The 18,456-nt window shown below is 36.4% G+C and overlaps 1 protein-coding gene across 2 annotated transcripts in view; it reads left to right on the top strand.

Moving 5' to 3' along the window:
- KDM1A (lysine demethylase 1A) overlaps positions 1 to 18,456 on the top strand; it is an 81,517-nt gene that overhangs the window by 33,656 nt on the left and 29,405 nt on the right. For both annotated transcript variants that reach the window (XM_007528735.3, XM_016190648.2), the window contains 6 exons: positions 4,666 to 4,799; positions 8,648 to 8,726; positions 10,250 to 10,342; positions 11,309 to 11,415; positions 13,216 to 13,297; positions 14,874 to 14,968. In XM_007528735.3, the coding sequence (XP_007528797.2) occupies positions 4,666 to 4,799; positions 8,648 to 8,726; positions 10,250 to 10,342; positions 11,309 to 11,415; positions 13,216 to 13,297; positions 14,874 to 14,968 (590 nt within the window). The remainder of the gene's footprint in view (positions 1 to 4,665; positions 4,800 to 8,647; positions 8,727 to 10,249; positions 10,343 to 11,308; positions 11,416 to 13,215; positions 13,298 to 14,873; positions 14,969 to 18,456) is intronic.

Raw genomic sequence — 18,456 nt, 5'->3', positions numbered from 1 at the left:
AAGAACTCTCTTCAAATCTTTTGTCATGTTCAGAAGCATGTGTTTATGATATGATCAGAGTCTGAAACGTGCTTATAAGTGATAATTCTTCAAAGCTAAGTGACTCTCATGAGTATCTTGGGCCCCGTATCACATCTTGATGTTTAAAAGTCCATATTAAATTGATATTTACATCTTTGAGGTCATCTTGCCTACCTGCCTTCAAACAAAGTATTGTATGACCACTGTTTCACGAACTCTTATGGATTAGAACCTAAAGCACAAAATTTAATGCCTTGATCTGGGACACACCAACAATTGGGAGAAGGAGAACATAGGTGTCTTTTTTTTTTTTTTTTAATGCATAGTGTATACTCCCTTATAGTATCATTAAGGTATGCACTTAGCTTTAAGATGAGAAATTGAAGTCTTAGGATTCTCTTCCTTTTTCTGTCCTCTCTATTCTTTTTTTTTTTTTTTTTAATTTTTTTTTTAAATTTTTTTATTTTATTTATTTATTCCCTTTTGTTGCCCTTGTTGTTTTTTTTTTATTATTGTTGTAGTTATTATTGTTGTTGTCATCGTTGTTGGATAGGACAGAGAGAAATGGAGAGAGGAGGGGAAGACAGAGAGGAGGAGAGAAAGACAGATACCTGCAGACCTGCTTCACCGCCTGTGAAGCGACTCCCCTGCAGGTGGGGAGCCGGGGTTCGAACCGGGATCCTTATGCCGGTCCTTGTGCTTTGCGCCACCTGCGCTTAACCCGCTGCGCTACAGCCCGACTCCCCTGTCCTCTCTATTCTTTCGTTTTCTCCTTCTGTTCTTTATGCTTTTAATATTTAAACTACATAGGACTGGACATGGTACATCTGTGATCTATCAATTATAAATGATATTTTATATATAAATATTATCTGGCTTTTGTTTTCTTCAGCTAAAAATCCTTTACTTCTGTTACTTTATTTTTCTCAAAATGCTACCTATAGGACATTAGAACTAAAGTAAATAATAAAATGGTTTATTGCTTCACTTATCCCTTCCTTTTCTCTGCCTCTGCTCTGTCTGGAAAGGTCTGCATCATTCCCATAAATTATCTTACTGTGTTTTAAGAAAAAGTGAAAGCCAGTCAGACCATTAGAAACATCTTTAGCATGACTGCATTCTGAAAAGTGTTGATGAAATTTCCTATATGAAGTGGTGATAAAAATTGAACAGAGGACATCACTGATATAAAGGTAGTCTTTGAACTTAAAAAAATAAAGATAAATAAAAGTAGAATAAAGATAGGATTCTTGAAACATGTTATATTCAGAATTCTATTAAGTATACACAAACACCAGTATATAAAACTATTCAAGGGAGTCGGGCAGTAGCACAGCAGGTTAAACACATGTGGTGCAAAGCGCAAGGACCGGTGTAAAGATACCAGTTCGAGCCCCTAGCTCCCCACTCCCCATCTGCAGCTCCCCACTCCCCACTGCTTTACAGGTGGTGAAGCAGGTCTGCAGGTGTCTATCTTTCTCTCTCCCTCTCTGTCTTCCCCTCCTCTATCCATTTCTCTATGTTCTAACAATGACGACATCAATAACAACAACAATAAAACAAGGGAAACAAAAGGGAAAATAAATATTTAAATAAAACTATTCAAAAGCCAGTTGTCTATACTACTGATAATTTTTAATTTTTAGTAGGAATTTTATTAGAATCAATTATATTTGTTATAATTTTATACTTTAAAGAAGATGCTTATGAAATAGATTATCTAGAGTGGTCTATTTTGGAAATCTTCCACGAGTATGTTTTGATTTAGCTTCAGGATAGTTTAACTTCTGAACTTAGTGTTTATTTTTAAAAATTGGTAAGTGGTAAGTATAATTTTTTTTAAGTTCTGTTATTTAATGAGAATTTCACATGTAAAGAGAGAGGTATTTTAAAAGTGACACATGGGGGAAGGGGGGGACCAGTGCATAGTGCAAGGACAAGGATCCTGGCTTGAGCTCCTGCCTCCCCACCTGCAGGAGGATCACTTCACAAGCGGTGAAGCAGGTCTGAAGGTGTCTTTCTTCTCCTCTGTCTTCCCCTCCTCTCTCAGTTTTTCTCTGTCCTATCCAACAACAACAATGGGAAAAAGATGGTCTCCAGGAGCAGTGGATTCATCTGAGCCTCAGTTATAACCCTGGAGGCAAAAGGATAAAAAGTGACACGTTACTTTCATAAGTAAAATTTATTAGTGAGTGAGGAGATGATTCACTCAGTAGAATGCACACTTTAGGGCCCTAGCCACCACATGGAAGCACCACAAAGAAGGAAAGCTTCACAAGCAGTGGAGCAGTGCTGTGATACCGCTCTTCCTCTCACCCTCTTCTGGGGGTGGTAGTGGGGTCATCCAGGAGCAGTATAATCCAGCAGGTATGAAATCAGGGAGGAGGGAAAGGGGGTAATATTTTTCTTAATCCTAATATTCTCATGGGATGGGTTCTTTTTTTCTACATGTTTTTTTTTTTCTTTCTGAACATGACAATGATATTTTAAAGTGGGATTGGCGTTCGGTGATCAATCATGAAACAAGATGAGCGGCAAGATAGCTCACTTGGATAGTGTGCTGCTTTGTCATGTGCATGACCCAAGGCCCCAACTACATTGAAGGAAGCTTTGGTGTTTTTATTTTTTCTTTTCTTTTTTTTTTTTTTTTTACTCTTTGCCTTTCTACCTCTCTGCCTTTATATAAAAAAATAAATAGAGGTAGTTAAAAAAAAAAGGTAATATAGCTAAGAAGTAATAGTACTCTATTTGGGGAAGAGAGAATTAGAATTTACAGAGTTCGTATTTGTGTATGGGTGTTAATATACCAAAGAAGGAAACTTAATAGGTATCTGATCTTAATAGGTACCTCAGGATTATTGAGGAGAGAGTGTTCTTTATAATCTGACATAGATTTGTTCTTAGTCTGTTTTTTTTTTTTTTTTTTTGATAGAGGGGTAGGGTAGTAGACTTGATATCAAAACTAATTTTTTAGAAAATTTTGCATTACAATCAATACTTATACACCTGGTAGTCAACACTTCTTTTATGGATGCCTTAACTTCACGCACCAGCCATATCAGCATAATTCTTGCTAATTATTTCCTAAAGGAATAGTTAATTGTCTAGACAGTCTTTAGTGTTAGACTGAGATTCATTAAGTGTGAGGATTGTTGATTTGATTTAGTTCAGTGAACTAAATGAACATGTTATATATGCCCTCATTATCTAATGTGCATTTTTTTCCCCTCACCTCCAAGAACAGGGTTTCTTCATGTACAGTCCATATTAGCATCAAGCATTTACCACTTGGAGGTTCATGTGAAAATAGTATCTTGGTAGATTATTTGTACTTTTTTAGATTTTTTTTTTTTACATATTATTGGGGGTGGGGGATGGTTAATGGCTTAAAGCATAGCTGTCTACACATGAGCACCATTTCCCAGCTGCACATCAAGGGTTCTAAGATTTTACTTTATCTTATTCTCTCCCCCCCCCACTTAATCTTACTAATGCCTTTAATTTAACTTGCTTGTTTTATGTGCTTTAAAAGTGTCAAATGTAAGGGCAACAAAAAGGAAATAAATAAATAATATTAAAAAAGTGTCAAATGTGGCTATTTAGTGCCTATTTCATAATACTTATATGTAATTATTGGGTTGTTGGAGAAACCATGATGTATTTTTTTGAATGCAAAAATGTGTCATGACTTTTATCACAGCCCAGTACTTCAGTGATATTGCTTTAAATTGTCTTGATGTTTTCATAAGCTAGAAGGGTTCTGTATGAGAATCTTAGAGATAGAAGTAAAATATATATTCATATGTTTCTAAGAAAACTTTTATATCGATCTATTTAGGAGTTGTGGATAAAGGATAGTGGTTATGCAAAAAAGACTTCCATGCCCGGAGTCCTTAAGTTCCCAGAACCACCATAAGACAGAGCTTAGCAGTACTCTTTATCTTTTTCTCTAATTAAAACAAATAAAATTCTTTAAAAAATAATGATTTTTTTTTAACCACCAGCCTATAAAAACTTCTTAGTACTCAATTTAAGAAGTTTCAAAAATACATACATTTTACTTTTAGATTGAAGAATTTTTGTGTATGTAGTGACTTTTTTTTACTTGCAATATATAGAAGTATTTTTAAATGTTACTAGTGAAGGAGATTTCTTGTTTTCTTCACTCTTATCTCTTGTCTGCTTAATTTCTTACTAGTATTGAACTAAAAGAACTAATCAACAGGATCATATTTCATACTGCTGTTATTAATCTCTAAGGGTTCTTTTCATGTTCCCTACTGTAGTCCTAGTAAAAGGCATGTAACTATAATCCTTGTAAAAGGCATGTGAATGTATTTTTCACTCCATAACTTCTTTGCTCTTAATGTACTTTGCTTTTTGAGATGTATAGCTCATAAATGACTAAATCAGAAGGATGTTTCATCTTTTGAGAGAACTGGGGAAAAAAAAGGTTTTAAGAAGTGCAGTCAGTAAATGAGAGAGGAAAGCTATATAAAGATTCTTCAGGCAAAATGGAATTAGACATGATCATTCCTAGTTTTGTAACGAACTATAGAAATGATCCCTGAAAGTATATGTCTTCCATTCCTAGTTTTGTATTCCCTTAAGATTTTCCTAGAAGTTCTTTGTTTTCTTTGCTAGGTGTGGAGGGTGCAGCTTTCCAGAGTAGACTGCCTCATGACCGCATGACTTCTCAAGAAGCAGCTTGTTTTCCAGATATCATCAGTGGACCACAACAGACCCAGAAGGTTTTTCTATTCATAAGAAACCGCACTGTAAGTTTCCACATCAACTTTTTTCACCTGGATTATAAAAGAATGCATTAAAAATATATTTACTTATCAGTGAAGGGGTGGAAGGAGAGAGTCAGATCAGCACTTTAACGCATTGGATGATGGGGATTGAACTCGGGACCTCATACTTTTTAAGTCCAGCACTCTAGCCGTCATGCCACCTCCTAGTCCTAGAAAATACATGTTAATGGGACAAGGAAACAAGTTTACCTTGTAGAGTATGTGCTTACCATACATGGCAGTATGTATTTGAAGTCCAGCACCACATGGAAGTTCCATAGGTGGTGGAATGAAAATGTTGCAAAACACAAAAAGAATGAAAACATTGGCCTGGGAGTAGTGAAGTCATTAACAATCTCTTAGGGGGTAGGGACACACACACACACATACACACACACACCATATTATTTTGTCAGCAGGGTTATTGCTAGAACTTCCTTTACCTGGTGGCCATCCCCCCCCCCTTTTTTTTATTTCTGAGAAACATAAGAGACTGCAGCACCTCTTCATTGTTTGCAAGTCTTCCCCACTGCAGGCACTCCCCTGTTCTATTTTCCCACATTGTATATAAAAACAAAATGCAAGGGACCTGCAGATGGCTTATGTTAGAGAATATACAAGTTAGCATGCACAAAGATTTGAGGTTGAATCACCACATGGTTGAGAGTATATGCTTTACAGTGAGAGCCACCTGCACATTTTATTTTTATATACAACGGGGGAAAAATAGAGAGCAGCATTTTAATATTGTCTGTAAAGCTATTTCCCATTATTAAAAATTGGTTTCATCTCTTCAAAAATTTAAATTATGTATATGTACCATTTATTTTTCAGAATCGAGATCCTATTTTTTTGTATTCTTTGAATTCTTGATATTCCTCATAGCCTTATAAACATAGTAAGAATTTGCAAACATTTGTTGAATATATTCTTAAAATGACTATTTTCTTTCCTTCCTAGGTTCAGAAAAACTTTTATTCTGTCCTGTTTATCTGATTTAACCTCTGGCTAAATGCTTAGTTTCCATGTTTGCATATTTTGTCTGACAGTTTGGTCATAATTTAACTGTTGAGCATTTAAATACTCATTTTTGCTCTGGATAGCTTTTATGTCAGTATATTCTTATAAACTACCTGTGGCTCTCATTACCTTTTGGTAGAATTCTATAAGGAAGACTGCTTTGTTTAAAAGTATGAGTGAAAATTAAGTTTTTTAAAATTTTTATTATTTTTATAGTCAGTATTTTATGGAGAGAAAGATCAGAGGACTGCTCAGCTTTGGCTTATTGTGGTGCTGGGGGTTGAATCTGGAACCTCAGAGCCTCAGGCATGAAAGTCTTTTACTTAGCCATTATGCTGTCTCTCCACCCCTGAATGTTTAGTTTTGGCACATGTTTAGTGTAGGCTGGTTGGCAGTCTCCCATTTGCCTTGCTCCTTGCTTTTATTAAAACATTTATAATCTGTGCTGCCAAAATAGAACAAAACTATTTCAGTTATTTTGTCTCTTTGATTTCTTAAACTATTTTTTTCACAGTTAGTTGTCATTTGTATTTCTTTTCAGAATTTTTCTTTCATTTTCTTTATTCATCAGAAAATTTTCAACTATAGAGAGATAAGGTGCTATTCAAACATATTACTTATACTCTAGGGTGATACAGAAGAAATTAGTAACTTTACTTTGAATATAACTCATGTATCTTAGCACATTAAAATTTGTATTAGTGATTTAATAATGATTGACAAGATTCTAAGATAACAGGGTTATAATTCCATATAGTTCCCACCACCAGAGTTCGTGTCCCATCCCCTCCAGTGGGAACTCCCCCCCCCTTTTTTTGCCTCCAGGGTTATTGCTGGGGCTCAGTACCTGCACTATGAATCCACTACTCCTGGTGGCCATTTTTTTCTGTACTTTATTGGATAGGACAGAGAAATTGAGAAGGGGAGAGAGAAATAGACACCTGCAGACCTGCTTCACTGCTTGTGAAGTGACCCCCCCCTCCCGCAGGTGGAGAGCTGGGGGCTCGAATTGGGCTCATTGCTCTTGGGTCCTCGTGCTTCATACTATGTGCACTTAACCCAGTGCACCACTGCCCAGCTCCCAAAATTTCTGTTCTTCATCCCGCTGGTTGGGAGTGTGGACCAAAATCCTTTTTGGGGTGCAGAAATTGGGAGTTCTGACTTCTGGTCAACATCTATCCCCAGCCTGTTCCTCTCTTTCCCTAGTGGGGTGGTACTTTAGAGAGGTGAGACTTTAGGACACATTGGTAAGGTTGTCTGCCCAGGGAAATCAGGATGGAATCATAGTAGTATCTTAGCACATATTTTTAAGTGAGTGGGAAACTCAGGTCATTTATCTGATAATTGAAACATTTTATCTAAGTGGATTTTTGGGGGGACAAATTATCATATTTCTCTCTCCTGTAGGGGAGTTTTTACTGAATACTTCATTTGGATGGTGATTTTAGTGATTTCTATCATCTTTGATTCATTTCCTATAACCAGAAGTCCAGATTTGGAGGATTTTCACATTAGAATTGTGCTCTCTGACTCTGCAATAAAACAAAAACCATCCATTCCCATAGGGACTTAATCATCTTTCTCATCTTAAGTGGTATCTTGTTCTTCTGTACTTAAAACTGAATCTTTTAGGGTTATTGAACTAGAGCCTATGACCTGAACCTGATACTGGGGGTCAAAGGAGGAAGAAAATTTGTGTTGGGGCAAGAGGAGCTTGATTTAGTATGTAACTGAGGATTACATTTTTTTAATGAGAGGACCCAGAGTTAAGTGGAGGATGTGCATGGAGGTCATCAGGCTTATTTACACATAGCCAAATAAACTTTTATTAAAACTTGCCTGTTTGGCAGTACTTAAAATTTTTTAGCTGTGTACTTAAATAAATATGGTAGTCAGTCTTGCATTTTGAAGTTATATATTCAGTTTGAAGAGAATGTTAGAGCCCATTGATTGTACCACACTGGTTTTTATTTATCTTACTGCTTTTTTCAGCTGTTCCTTTCACTACTACCAGTATTACTCTCCTAGCTAAACATAGTATTCTAGTTTTTCTCTCTTGTTTTTCTCAGCTTCATTGAGTACTACCCTTTGACAGCAGGCCCTCATTCAGTGAATGACATACCAGCCCATTAAGTTGTACAAACAGAAAACCAGGGGTAATATTTTTAAAATTTTTCTCCCCCACCTTTGCTTTTGTAGACTTTATCTACCCTGTCTAAGGTTATGTAACTCAGGTTAAATTCTTTCCAACTGCATCTTGGTTGTTACTTAAAAAAAAAGAAATTTTTTGTTTTTTTCATGTGAAATAGAAGTAGAGAGAAAAACCAGAGCATCACTAGCATATATGATATTAGAGATAGAACTAAGAATTTCATGTATGACAGTTTGGCACTTTTCCATGGTGTTACCTCATAGGCTTCCTAAATATTTTTTGTGTCATTAGTTGTTTGCTTATGTATTTGTGAATGATATATTTATGTATTTACGAGAGCACTGCTCAGTTCTGGCTTATAGTGACACAAGGGGTTGAAACTGGTACTTCTAATTTTCATTCATGAAGTATTTTTGCATAATTATTTTGCTGTCTGTCCTGGCCCCTGTTCACCACCAGAATACTTTTTGAAGCTAGTTTATCTCCCAACTCCTTCAAAAATTCATTTACTTAACATGGTTTTGGTTCATAAATTTCTTTGTTAGGGATGTAACCATCATTATTTCAGTGAAGTGAAAGACTATAAAGTTAAGAGGATATTTTAAAATGGTCATTGTATATGTTTGTGTATAATACAGTTTTTATAATTTCAATACAGCTGCAGTTATGGCTGGATAATCCAAAGATTCAGCTGACATTTGAGGCTACTCTCCAACAATTAGAAGCACCATACAATAGTAAGTTTATTATTGCTGGATTATTACTGGACTTGACTGTGGACATTGGCATTTTCTCCCAAAAGGAAATGGTTCTTTGATACTGAGTTTTTTCATTCACATTTCCATATTATTTTCAACCTGTGCCATGTAAAAATTAATCCTATAGGGAAATTACTTCATGTTCTCATAATTATTTTCCAGTTAAACCAGTTGACAGGTAAATGATTCCACGAGATGGTTAATAGGAGTCTGGGAGGTGACTCAGCAGGAAAATATTTTCATGTGTTATGCCCTGGGTTTGAACCTCAGCACCACATGAGAGCTCTATGGATAGTGTAGTGATGCTTTGGTCATTCATTTTTGTTCTCTCTAAAAATACAGAATAATGAAAATGAAGGCCTGGGAAATAGCTTGTCAGTAGAGTATACACTTTATCATGTCTGAGGACCTAGATTCAAGCCTTTTACTGCCATATAGGAAGACCATGTAAAAGGAAGTTTCAAAAGTGATGGAGTGGTGCTGTGATGTCTGTCTGTACTATGTCTCTCTCCCCACCCCCTGTATGGAAAATAAAGGAAAAGAAAAAAATTCACTGGGAGTGGCTGAATTGTATAGGGGAGAAACCTCAATGAATAGGCTGGCAAAGTGTCTCGGTGATGTTGCACATGTGCAGGGCACTGGCTTTGTACCCTGGTACCACATTTAAAGAGAGAGATTAAAAAAGAAATGGCCAATAATTTCCCCATACCTAACTATATTTATGAATTTATGAAGTACTTTGTTGCATTTGATTGACTAGCTGGGTGAAACCCTTTAACCCTCCCCCCATCTTTTTTACTTAATTGATAGGAGAGAAATTGAAAGGGGAGGGAAAGATAGAGAGGGTGCGAGACTGAGACACCTGCAGTACTTGCTTCAACACTCATGAAGCTTCCGCGCCACAAGTAGAGAGTAGGGGCTCAAACCTAGGTCCTTATACATGGTAACATGCGCTTAACCAGGTACATTAGTGCCTGGCCCGCTGGGCTTTTCGTTTTTCTATTTGATACTGGTAGAGTCTTGTAAGGTATTAAAGTAAATGAAGACTGTTGTAAAAAAAGGTGTTTAGAAGGGTTGCTTTTGCCCTTTATTTCTTCTATAATGGAGTGTTAACTTTTTTTGTTTTTTTTTTTCCTTATTTTATTGGGGATAGAACAGAAAATATGGGGAGGGGGAGAGAGAGAGAGAGAGAGATACCTGCAGACCTGCTTCATGGGTGCTCAAACCCAGGTTCTTGTGCATGGTATTTTGTGTGCTTAACCAGGTGTGCCTGCCCCCCCTAGACTGTTGTTGTTTAAAAAGCCAAATTAATGGTATTTTTGACTATTCACAGTCTAATAGCTCTCTAGAATTCCTTTTCCATTAAAGTCATATAACCTGAAACTTATGGAAAATATATAGAGAATGACTTGGTGATGGAGGATTTTAAAAGTTTCACGCTTAAACTGCTAAAGTGTTTACACTTTAAAATGTTTACATTTTAAAATTCACTTGTTCTGTAGGTGATACTGTGCTTGTCCACCGAGTCCACAGTTATTTAGAACGTCATGGTCTTATCAACTTCGGCATCTATAAGAGGATAAAACCCCTTCCAAGTAAGGACCTGGTCCATTAATTTCATGGTTTTAAGTAGCAATAGCAATTCTAGGACTCAATTTTATTTCCAGAAAACTTCTAGCACTTTATTATCATTTCTAATTCTGTGTTTGGAATCAACATGTCCATGCTTCTTATAAATCCCATTTAAGGTAGAATCTCTTATAAATGTACCTTTTTATAATTACTAGTTTGATAGGTACTGAGTAAAAGATAGGTATTGAGTAAAAAAATTTTCAGGGCTAGGAGACAGCATAATTATACAAAAGATTTTCATGCTTGAGACTCCAAGGTCCCATGTTTAATCCACAGTACCACTATAAGCCAGAGGTAAGCAATGCATTTTTTTTTTTTTCTCTCTTTATCGCTCTCTCTTACTAAAACAAAATAAATACTAGACCCCCAATTTAAGAAAAATAATAAAAATTTTGTGTTTAAAATGTAAGGTGCCAGTTATGAAAGGAAGTTTAAGGTTTTCTCTCAACCAGTTCTCTATACTGGTAAAGGGTTTTTGTTTTTTAAATCTTTTTTATTTTAAAAATACTGTTTGCCCCTTTCATGGTATCTGAATAATAGCAGAAATCTAGGGGGTAGATTTTGAGAATATTTTGAGAATTATTTTTGAGAAATATTTTGAGAATCAGTATAGTTTATGGCCAGTGATGTAACGCTTTTTTTTTTCTTTTTTTTTTTTTACAAAAAGGTATGCCTAGCAGCAACCTGGGAGGTGACATAATGGCTAGAATATTAGACTCAGAAGCATGGAGCCCAAGTTTCATCCCCTACAGAGTGATGCTCTAGTTCTGACTCTTCTCTTCCTCGCTAGTAAATAAGCGACTTTTTAAAAGAAAAAAATAAATCTTTAAGATAGCATGACATGTTAAGAACCTAGACTCTTTCATGATTATAAAAACTCTTAAGCCTACAACAAAATATCCTGATTATTGTTTTTCTTTTGTTTTTAGCTAAAAAGACAGGGAAGGTAATTATTATAGGCTCTGGGGTTTCAGGCTTGGCAGCAGCTCGTCAACTACAAAGTTTTGGAATGGATGTCACACTTTTGGAAGCCAGGGTAAGAATTTTGAGTTTTAGAAGATGACCTGAAATATGGTAAGAATATTAACTACTGCAAATTAAGAAATCATATAACTTGAACTGTAAACCAGATTGTTTTGTCTAATATATAAAGTATTTTGAATTTTATTACTTACTGAATAAAAATTTGAAAGTAAAAATTGGAAGAAGTATTAAGTTAAAACAGTGAATTGTATTCTCTGTGTAAACATAAAGAAGCAAGGAGGGGGGAGTCGGGCTTAAGTGCACGTGGCGCAAAGAGCAAGGACTGGTCTAAGGATCCCGGTTCGAGACCCTGGCTCCCCACCTGCAGAGGAATTGCTTCACAGATGATGAAGCAGGTCTGCAGGTATCTGTCTTTCTCTCCCCCTCTCTGTCTTCCCCTTCTCTCTCCATTTCTCTCAGTCCTATCTAACAATGACAACATTAATAACTACAACAATAAAACAACAAGGGCAACAAAAGGGAATAAATAAATAAATAAGTTTTTTAAAAAAGAACAAAGAAGCAAGTAGGGAGTTGCTTCTCAGATAGCAACTGTCATTTAGGGCCTGGTGAAATCAAGACATTGGTTCTCTTATTACTAATACTTGAGAGAAGAAATGGAAACTGAGGGAGGAAAGAAGAAGTGAGGACATACAGTAGAGAAAATAACATGTTAGGTGCCTGCAATTCAAGTTATTTCCAAATTTTCAGAATTGTTTTCCATGGCTTAAAGACCTCTGTGGATTCTCACCATTTAAAATTAAATCATTTTAGGCCAGGGAGATAGCATTAGTGTTTATACAAAGAATCTCATACCTAAGCCTCTGATAGCTCAGTTTTAATTCCTGGCATCACAGTAATCCTGAGTTGAGAGCAGTGTTCTGGTTAAAAAAAAAAAAAAAAAAGGATAGGGCCATTTCTTCTTTTTTTTTTTTAAATTTCTTTATTGGGGAATTAATGTTTTACATTCAACAGTAAATACAATAGTTTGTACATGCATAATATTTCTCAGTTTTCCATATAACAATACAACAACCACTAGGTCCTTTGTCATCCTTCTTGGACCTGTATTCTCCCCCCACAACCCCCAACCCAGAGTCTTTTACTTTGGTGCAATACAGGGCCATTTCTTAGGTAGCCTAAACAATCAAAAATTTTTACAAAAGCCTTCAAAATATCAGGGCCTTGATATTAAGAAATGAGAAGTATTATCAATAGTTTTATGTCTCTGGACATTGGGCTGCACTCAAGAAGCCATCTGTCAAGTCATCCACAACTGATTTTGGGGACCAAAGGACATGAATTGTGATATGCTGATAGAAGAGATGTCATTTAGTATTTGGATTTATGAACAGATATTTTCTTTGTTGATAGACCCAACCTGTATAGTAAGTGGTGTTAGAGACTATTGGGCAGAATGATGGTTCCTGTGACTAAATGTTGTTTGGCTGGTAAATTGTTCCTTATCTTGCCTTGGTTAAATTATTTTCCTACCTTATATACAGGGTGGGTAGGATATGTGTATATACTCACTTAATAGAGGACCTCTTTGTTACCAACCTACCTCTCATGTAATCTAGTTAAACTTTATGTCCACAGTCCTATTTACTATATTCAATGTAATGAGTTTTTTTTTAAATTTCTTTATTGGGGAATTAATGTTTTACATTCAACAGTAAATACAATAGTTTGTACATGCATAACATTTCTTTCTTTTTTGAATTATAGAAGACATAACTCTTGGATTTTACTATGCCAGTTTATGTTTATGACAGAATTGATAATGTTAGCTGTTTTAATTTCTGAAAAACAGGATCGAGTGGGTGGAAGAGTAGCTACTTTTCGCAAAGGAAACTATGTAGCTGATCTTGGAGCCATGGTAGTAACAGGCCTTGGTAAGTAGCTTTTGTGCTATGTATAATACATGGTCAAAGACTAAGCATATATTTTTCAAGTGAAAGAAGCAAAATTTAAAAAAATTTTACTTATAAAATGGAAATACTGCTAAGACCGTAGGATAAGAGGGGCACAACCCCTTACAATTCTGACCACCAGAACTCTGTATCCAATCCTCTCTCTTGATAGCTTTCCTATTCTTTATCCCTCTGGGAGCATGTATGGAAATGGCTCCAGTAATAGAGCACCCACCTTGAAGTGTGAGGCTTTGGGTTGGATCCTCTGGAACTATGTGAGAGCAACAAGGGAAATTGCATGGATGACAGAGCAGCGCTTTTTTTGAGTATGCTCTCATTTTCTCAGTCCCAATCTCTCTCTCTCACTATCTGAAGACAAAAATTGGCCAGGGAAGTTACTCACATGTAAACCATATGCATATAACCTGGGTTCTTGTTGTTGAAATTCGGAGGCTCCAGCTGGCCGGGCTAGCTTCACGGGCGGGTAACAGACGACCAGAGACATACGGCTGGGCAGGGAAGCTGTATTTCTTTATTCAGGAACAACGATTCATAAACTAAGACAAACTAATCACCAAACAGAACTCTGCTGCCTCTTCCCCCCGCGGCGGCGCCAAGCACTCTCTAACTCTGGAACTCTGGAACCCTCTCGGGGTTCCTTGGGGCGGGGCCCAGCGGCCCACGAAACTAGCAAGACTGATCCAATTTTCTTGGCAGGGGGAGAGCTAGAACAACCCACTGTAAAGCATACAACAGGTTCTATCTCTTGTCATTGCATTAATAATAATAATAAATAAACTATTTATTTAGGTACTATTCATACTGTGAGAGGTAAATTGGTAAGTTGTTTTCCTGAGAATCAAAATTTGTGAAATATCAGGTGTACATATATATATATTTAAAAATTTATTCCATTTTGTTGCCCTTGTTGTTTTACTGTTGTAGTTATTATTGTTGTTACTGATGTTGTTGTTGTTGGATAGGACAGAGAGAAATAGGGAGGGGGGAGAGAAAGATGATAGACCTGCAGACCTGCTTCACCGCTTAGTAAAGTGACCTCCCTGCAGGTGGGGAGCCAGGGACTTGAACGCGGATCCTTACTCCGGTCCTTGCGCTTTGTGCCACATGCGCTTAACACGCTGCGCTACCGCTGGACTCCCAGGTGTACATATATTTTGATCTAACAGACATATTCTAGGAAATTATCCTAAAAGACAAGTGGACTGTGTTATGTTTGAAATATTTTTTTAGTGTGACCTGCTGGAGCAACAGAAGTAACAGTATATAATATATATATATAGAGAGAGAATTTATTGCTAAGTTGAAAAAATATAAAACAATGTGTTAAAATCCTTTTTGTATAGATATTATTTTATACACAAAATCTAGAAGGATTAATAACAGTGGCAGCTAATTTATTGGATTATATATAGTTATTCTAATTTTGCTTATTTTTTGGATATATACTTCACATACTCTGAGTAGAAACATTTTTGCATTGAGGTTGTTGTTCTCTTTTCATAGGTATGTTGAATTTAATTGTTTGAGCTTTTTCTAGGAGGGAATCCCATGGCTGTGGTCAGCAAACAAGTAAATATGGAACTGGCCAAGATCAAGCAAAAATGCCCTCTTTATGAAGCCAATGGACAAGCTGTAAGTTGAGGACAAAAATAATTTTCACTATTTCTTTGGTTTAGTTTAAAACAATTTGGAGGACATATATGGATGAATATATACACATATAATTAATTATAAACTGAGAGTAGAAATGATGTGATGTTATACTTTTTGTTCCTTAACTCTGAACTATACAGGCTAGGATATGTTAAGTACATATGCAAATTTACACTCCTGTTTAGAAACAGCATTTTTCTGTAAACATTTATGAAGGCAAACTTGACAGGTTTTTTGTTTTGTTTTGTTTTACTTTTGTCTGTGGCCACCTACTCCAAGACACCTTTGTAATTGACACCTAATTCTTCATTCAGTGTGCCCCTCATCTTGTGCTTTGTCTAGTTCATGTGTTCTTTATGACTGCAGTTTTGTGTTTGTAGGTTCAGGTTGTGATAAGCTAAAGGCTAAAGCCAGATACTTAGGTAGGCCAAAGTGTTGATCAGAGTCATAAGACTTTCCCATGCTTGGTATGGCAATAGCATGGAAATGGTGCTTGGTATTGGAGAGTAAAGAGCGACTTAACAAATACTGGAAAAACTTATACTGTATAAATTCTAATTTTTAGGAATGGATGAAATTCAGAAATTTTTGTTTAGTGGAAGTTTTGCAAACTTTCTATTAGGAGTGAGGAAGTCTGTAATTCAAGATACAAGCTCAGTGTTATCTTTATATTTTGAGTATGGGAAGATTTGTTATACACATGACAGTTTAATAATTGTTATTAAAAGTGGTAAGATCCCAACTCCTTTAGGCTTTTTGAGGTTCATATCAGAATAAGGCAGACTTTCGGAGAATGCTTTGGTTCTCTGCCATTCTGAATTCCACAATTTTTTAAAAACCATTTATGGGGGTAGGGAGCAGGTGGAAAAACACCAGAGAGCACTGCTCAGCTCTAGCTTATGGTGGTGCTGAGCACTGAACCTGGAACCTATAGAGCCTCAGGCATGAAAGTCTTGTTGCATAGCCACTGTGCTATCGCCTCACCCCTGGACTCAAATTCAAGCACCTGTAGACTGGCTTGATTTACAGGACAAATAATAGAACTTATGAGCCCCATTAACATTTGCTTATAATTATACATATATTTCACATTGTTAAAAATCTAAGCAGAAAGTAGGTCATTTGTTTCATTCTCCTTTTTTGCAGGGGAAGAATCTTAACATTAGTTTGCCTGGGGTCATTGTAAATAAATTGTAGAACCAGAATTTATTCCCTGGTGTTCCAGCTGAAATCCCTATACTTATACTGCTACACTTAACTGATATTTCAGGGAAGGTAGAGGTGGGAGTAAATATGTACAGCTTCCAACTACCTGTGTGAGTGCATCAGCTGGATTTTTTTTTAACATGATTTAATCACTCTTTAAAAATATTTTATTTATTCATGAGAAACCATAGGAGAGAGAGAGACAGAGAGAGAAAGAACCAGACATCACTCTGGTACATGTGCTGCTGGTGATTGAACTCAGGACCTCACGCTTGAGAGTCCAATGCCCTACCCAGTGTGCCATCTCCTGGACCACTGGATTTTTTTTTTTTTTTTTTGGAGGGAGTCTCTTACAATCACTGGGACTCATACCTGCATTACAAATCCACTGCTCCTAGCAGCCTTTCCCACACACACCCCCCCCCATTCTTTTGTTGATAGAGACAAAAATTGAGAGGGAGAGAGATACCTACAGCACTATTTCACTGTTGATGAAGCTCCTCCTCCACTCCACAGGTGGAAACTGGGGAGTTGAACCCAGGTCCTTGTGCATGGTAATCTTTGCACTCTTCTGACTGCCCCACTGCCTGAAATTTATTTACAAAGACCTTTCTTTTAATGTTTTTTTAGAGGCAACAAGACCCATCCAGAGTAGAAATTCACTAAACTATTGCTTTTTCTTTAGTAAACTATTGAATTAAATAGGTTTTCGTTCCTCCATTGTTTGTGGATGGCCTCAGTGGAAAAGAGTGATTTGATTTCTGCTTCTAGTCATATAACACAAAACTATCAATTCAAAGTTGTAAATATGACTTATTTTTTTAATTATCTTTATTTATTGGATAGAGACATAGAGAAATTGAGAGGAAAGGGGATGATAGAGAGGGAGAGACAGAGAGACCCCTGCAGCCCTTCTTCACCACTTGTGAAGCTTTTCCCCTGCAGGTGGGGACCAGGGGCTTGAACCTATGACCTTACACACTGTAACATGGGTGCTCAACCAGGTGCGCCACCACCCGGCCCCTAAATATCACTTATTATACTGTCTTAAGGACATAGCATATACCACTGTTTTGCTGTAAAAGTGTCACAATGCAAGTAGTAATCTTGTTGTTTTTTTTAATTGTTATTAATTAGTTGTTATCTTGCTGTTTCAATCACAACTAAAATTCCTGAAAAGAGTTCACTTCTCTATTTTCTTAAAAAATATTGAGCTTCTATGGCTCTGGGTGACTAACATCAGGGCTTCCCTATCTGATTATATCTTTATAAATAGTACTATCTTCTGAGCTTAGAAAAACATTCAGAGCTCATGTAGCAGTTGCTCACAAATTGACTAATTAGAGTTATACTCTTTACTATCAACTTGAACTGGATGTTGAGATGACTGGAAAATGGGGCAATCAATTTTTCAGGAACCTTTTGGAAGTCACCATTGAGGAGACTGAAAATATGTAATTGTGGGAGTGATAAGGGAAATTTTGAATTTGACTGAAGGTTTCCTAGCAAGTAATTCAGGGGCTTTAGATTGCAGGCTGTTGTAGTGGCACACCCAGTAGAGTGCACAGATTACCATGTGCAGGGACAAGTTCAAGTCCCTTGGTCCATGCTTGCAAGGAGGAAACTTAACAAGTAGTGAAACAGTGCTGCATGTATTTCTCTTTCTCTCCCACTTTGTATTTCTTTCCATATCATTAAAGTAAATAAAAATTTTAAAAGACCATTAATTAGATATACTCACTACTTATTCTACCTATATTTTTCACTTGTAATTCAGTTGTGCTTATATCATTATACTTTTTGTTTTTAATAGTATCTTTAATACTTTTCCTACCTCCCTCAACCACACTTTGTAGGGCTTATTACATATACTACTGTGAAGTCTTGTGGCAGCTAAGGGAATTTTTAAATGTATATTTTATTTTAAAAAGAGCAGAGGAAATACAGAGAGAGACAGAGACAGAGACCAAAGCATTGTTCAGTTTTGGTTTATGGTGGTGGTGGGGATTGAATCTAAGACCTTGGAGTCTCAGGCTTGAAAGTCTTTTTGTATAACCATTATGCTATCTCCCCCACCTATCATTATACTTTATTAAAAATATATATTATTATTTATTTGATAGAGACAGTCAGAAATCAAGAGGGAATGGGGAGATAGAAAGGGAGAAAGACTGCCAGTCATTCCAAATGTAAATATTCCATGCATTTCTTCAGTGCTCCTGAAAAGTGTTATTTTTTCATCAGATATAAGCTGTTTTTCT

This window comes from Erinaceus europaeus, chromosome 13 (assembly GCF_950295315.1).
Source record: "Erinaceus europaeus chromosome 13, mEriEur2.1, whole genome shotgun sequence".
Taxonomy (NCBI): Eukaryota; Metazoa; Chordata; class Mammalia; order Eulipotyphla; family Erinaceidae; genus Erinaceus; species Erinaceus europaeus.
The sequence above is the reverse complement of the archived record's forward strand: the minus strand, read 5'-3'. Positions and strand labels throughout refer to the sequence as shown.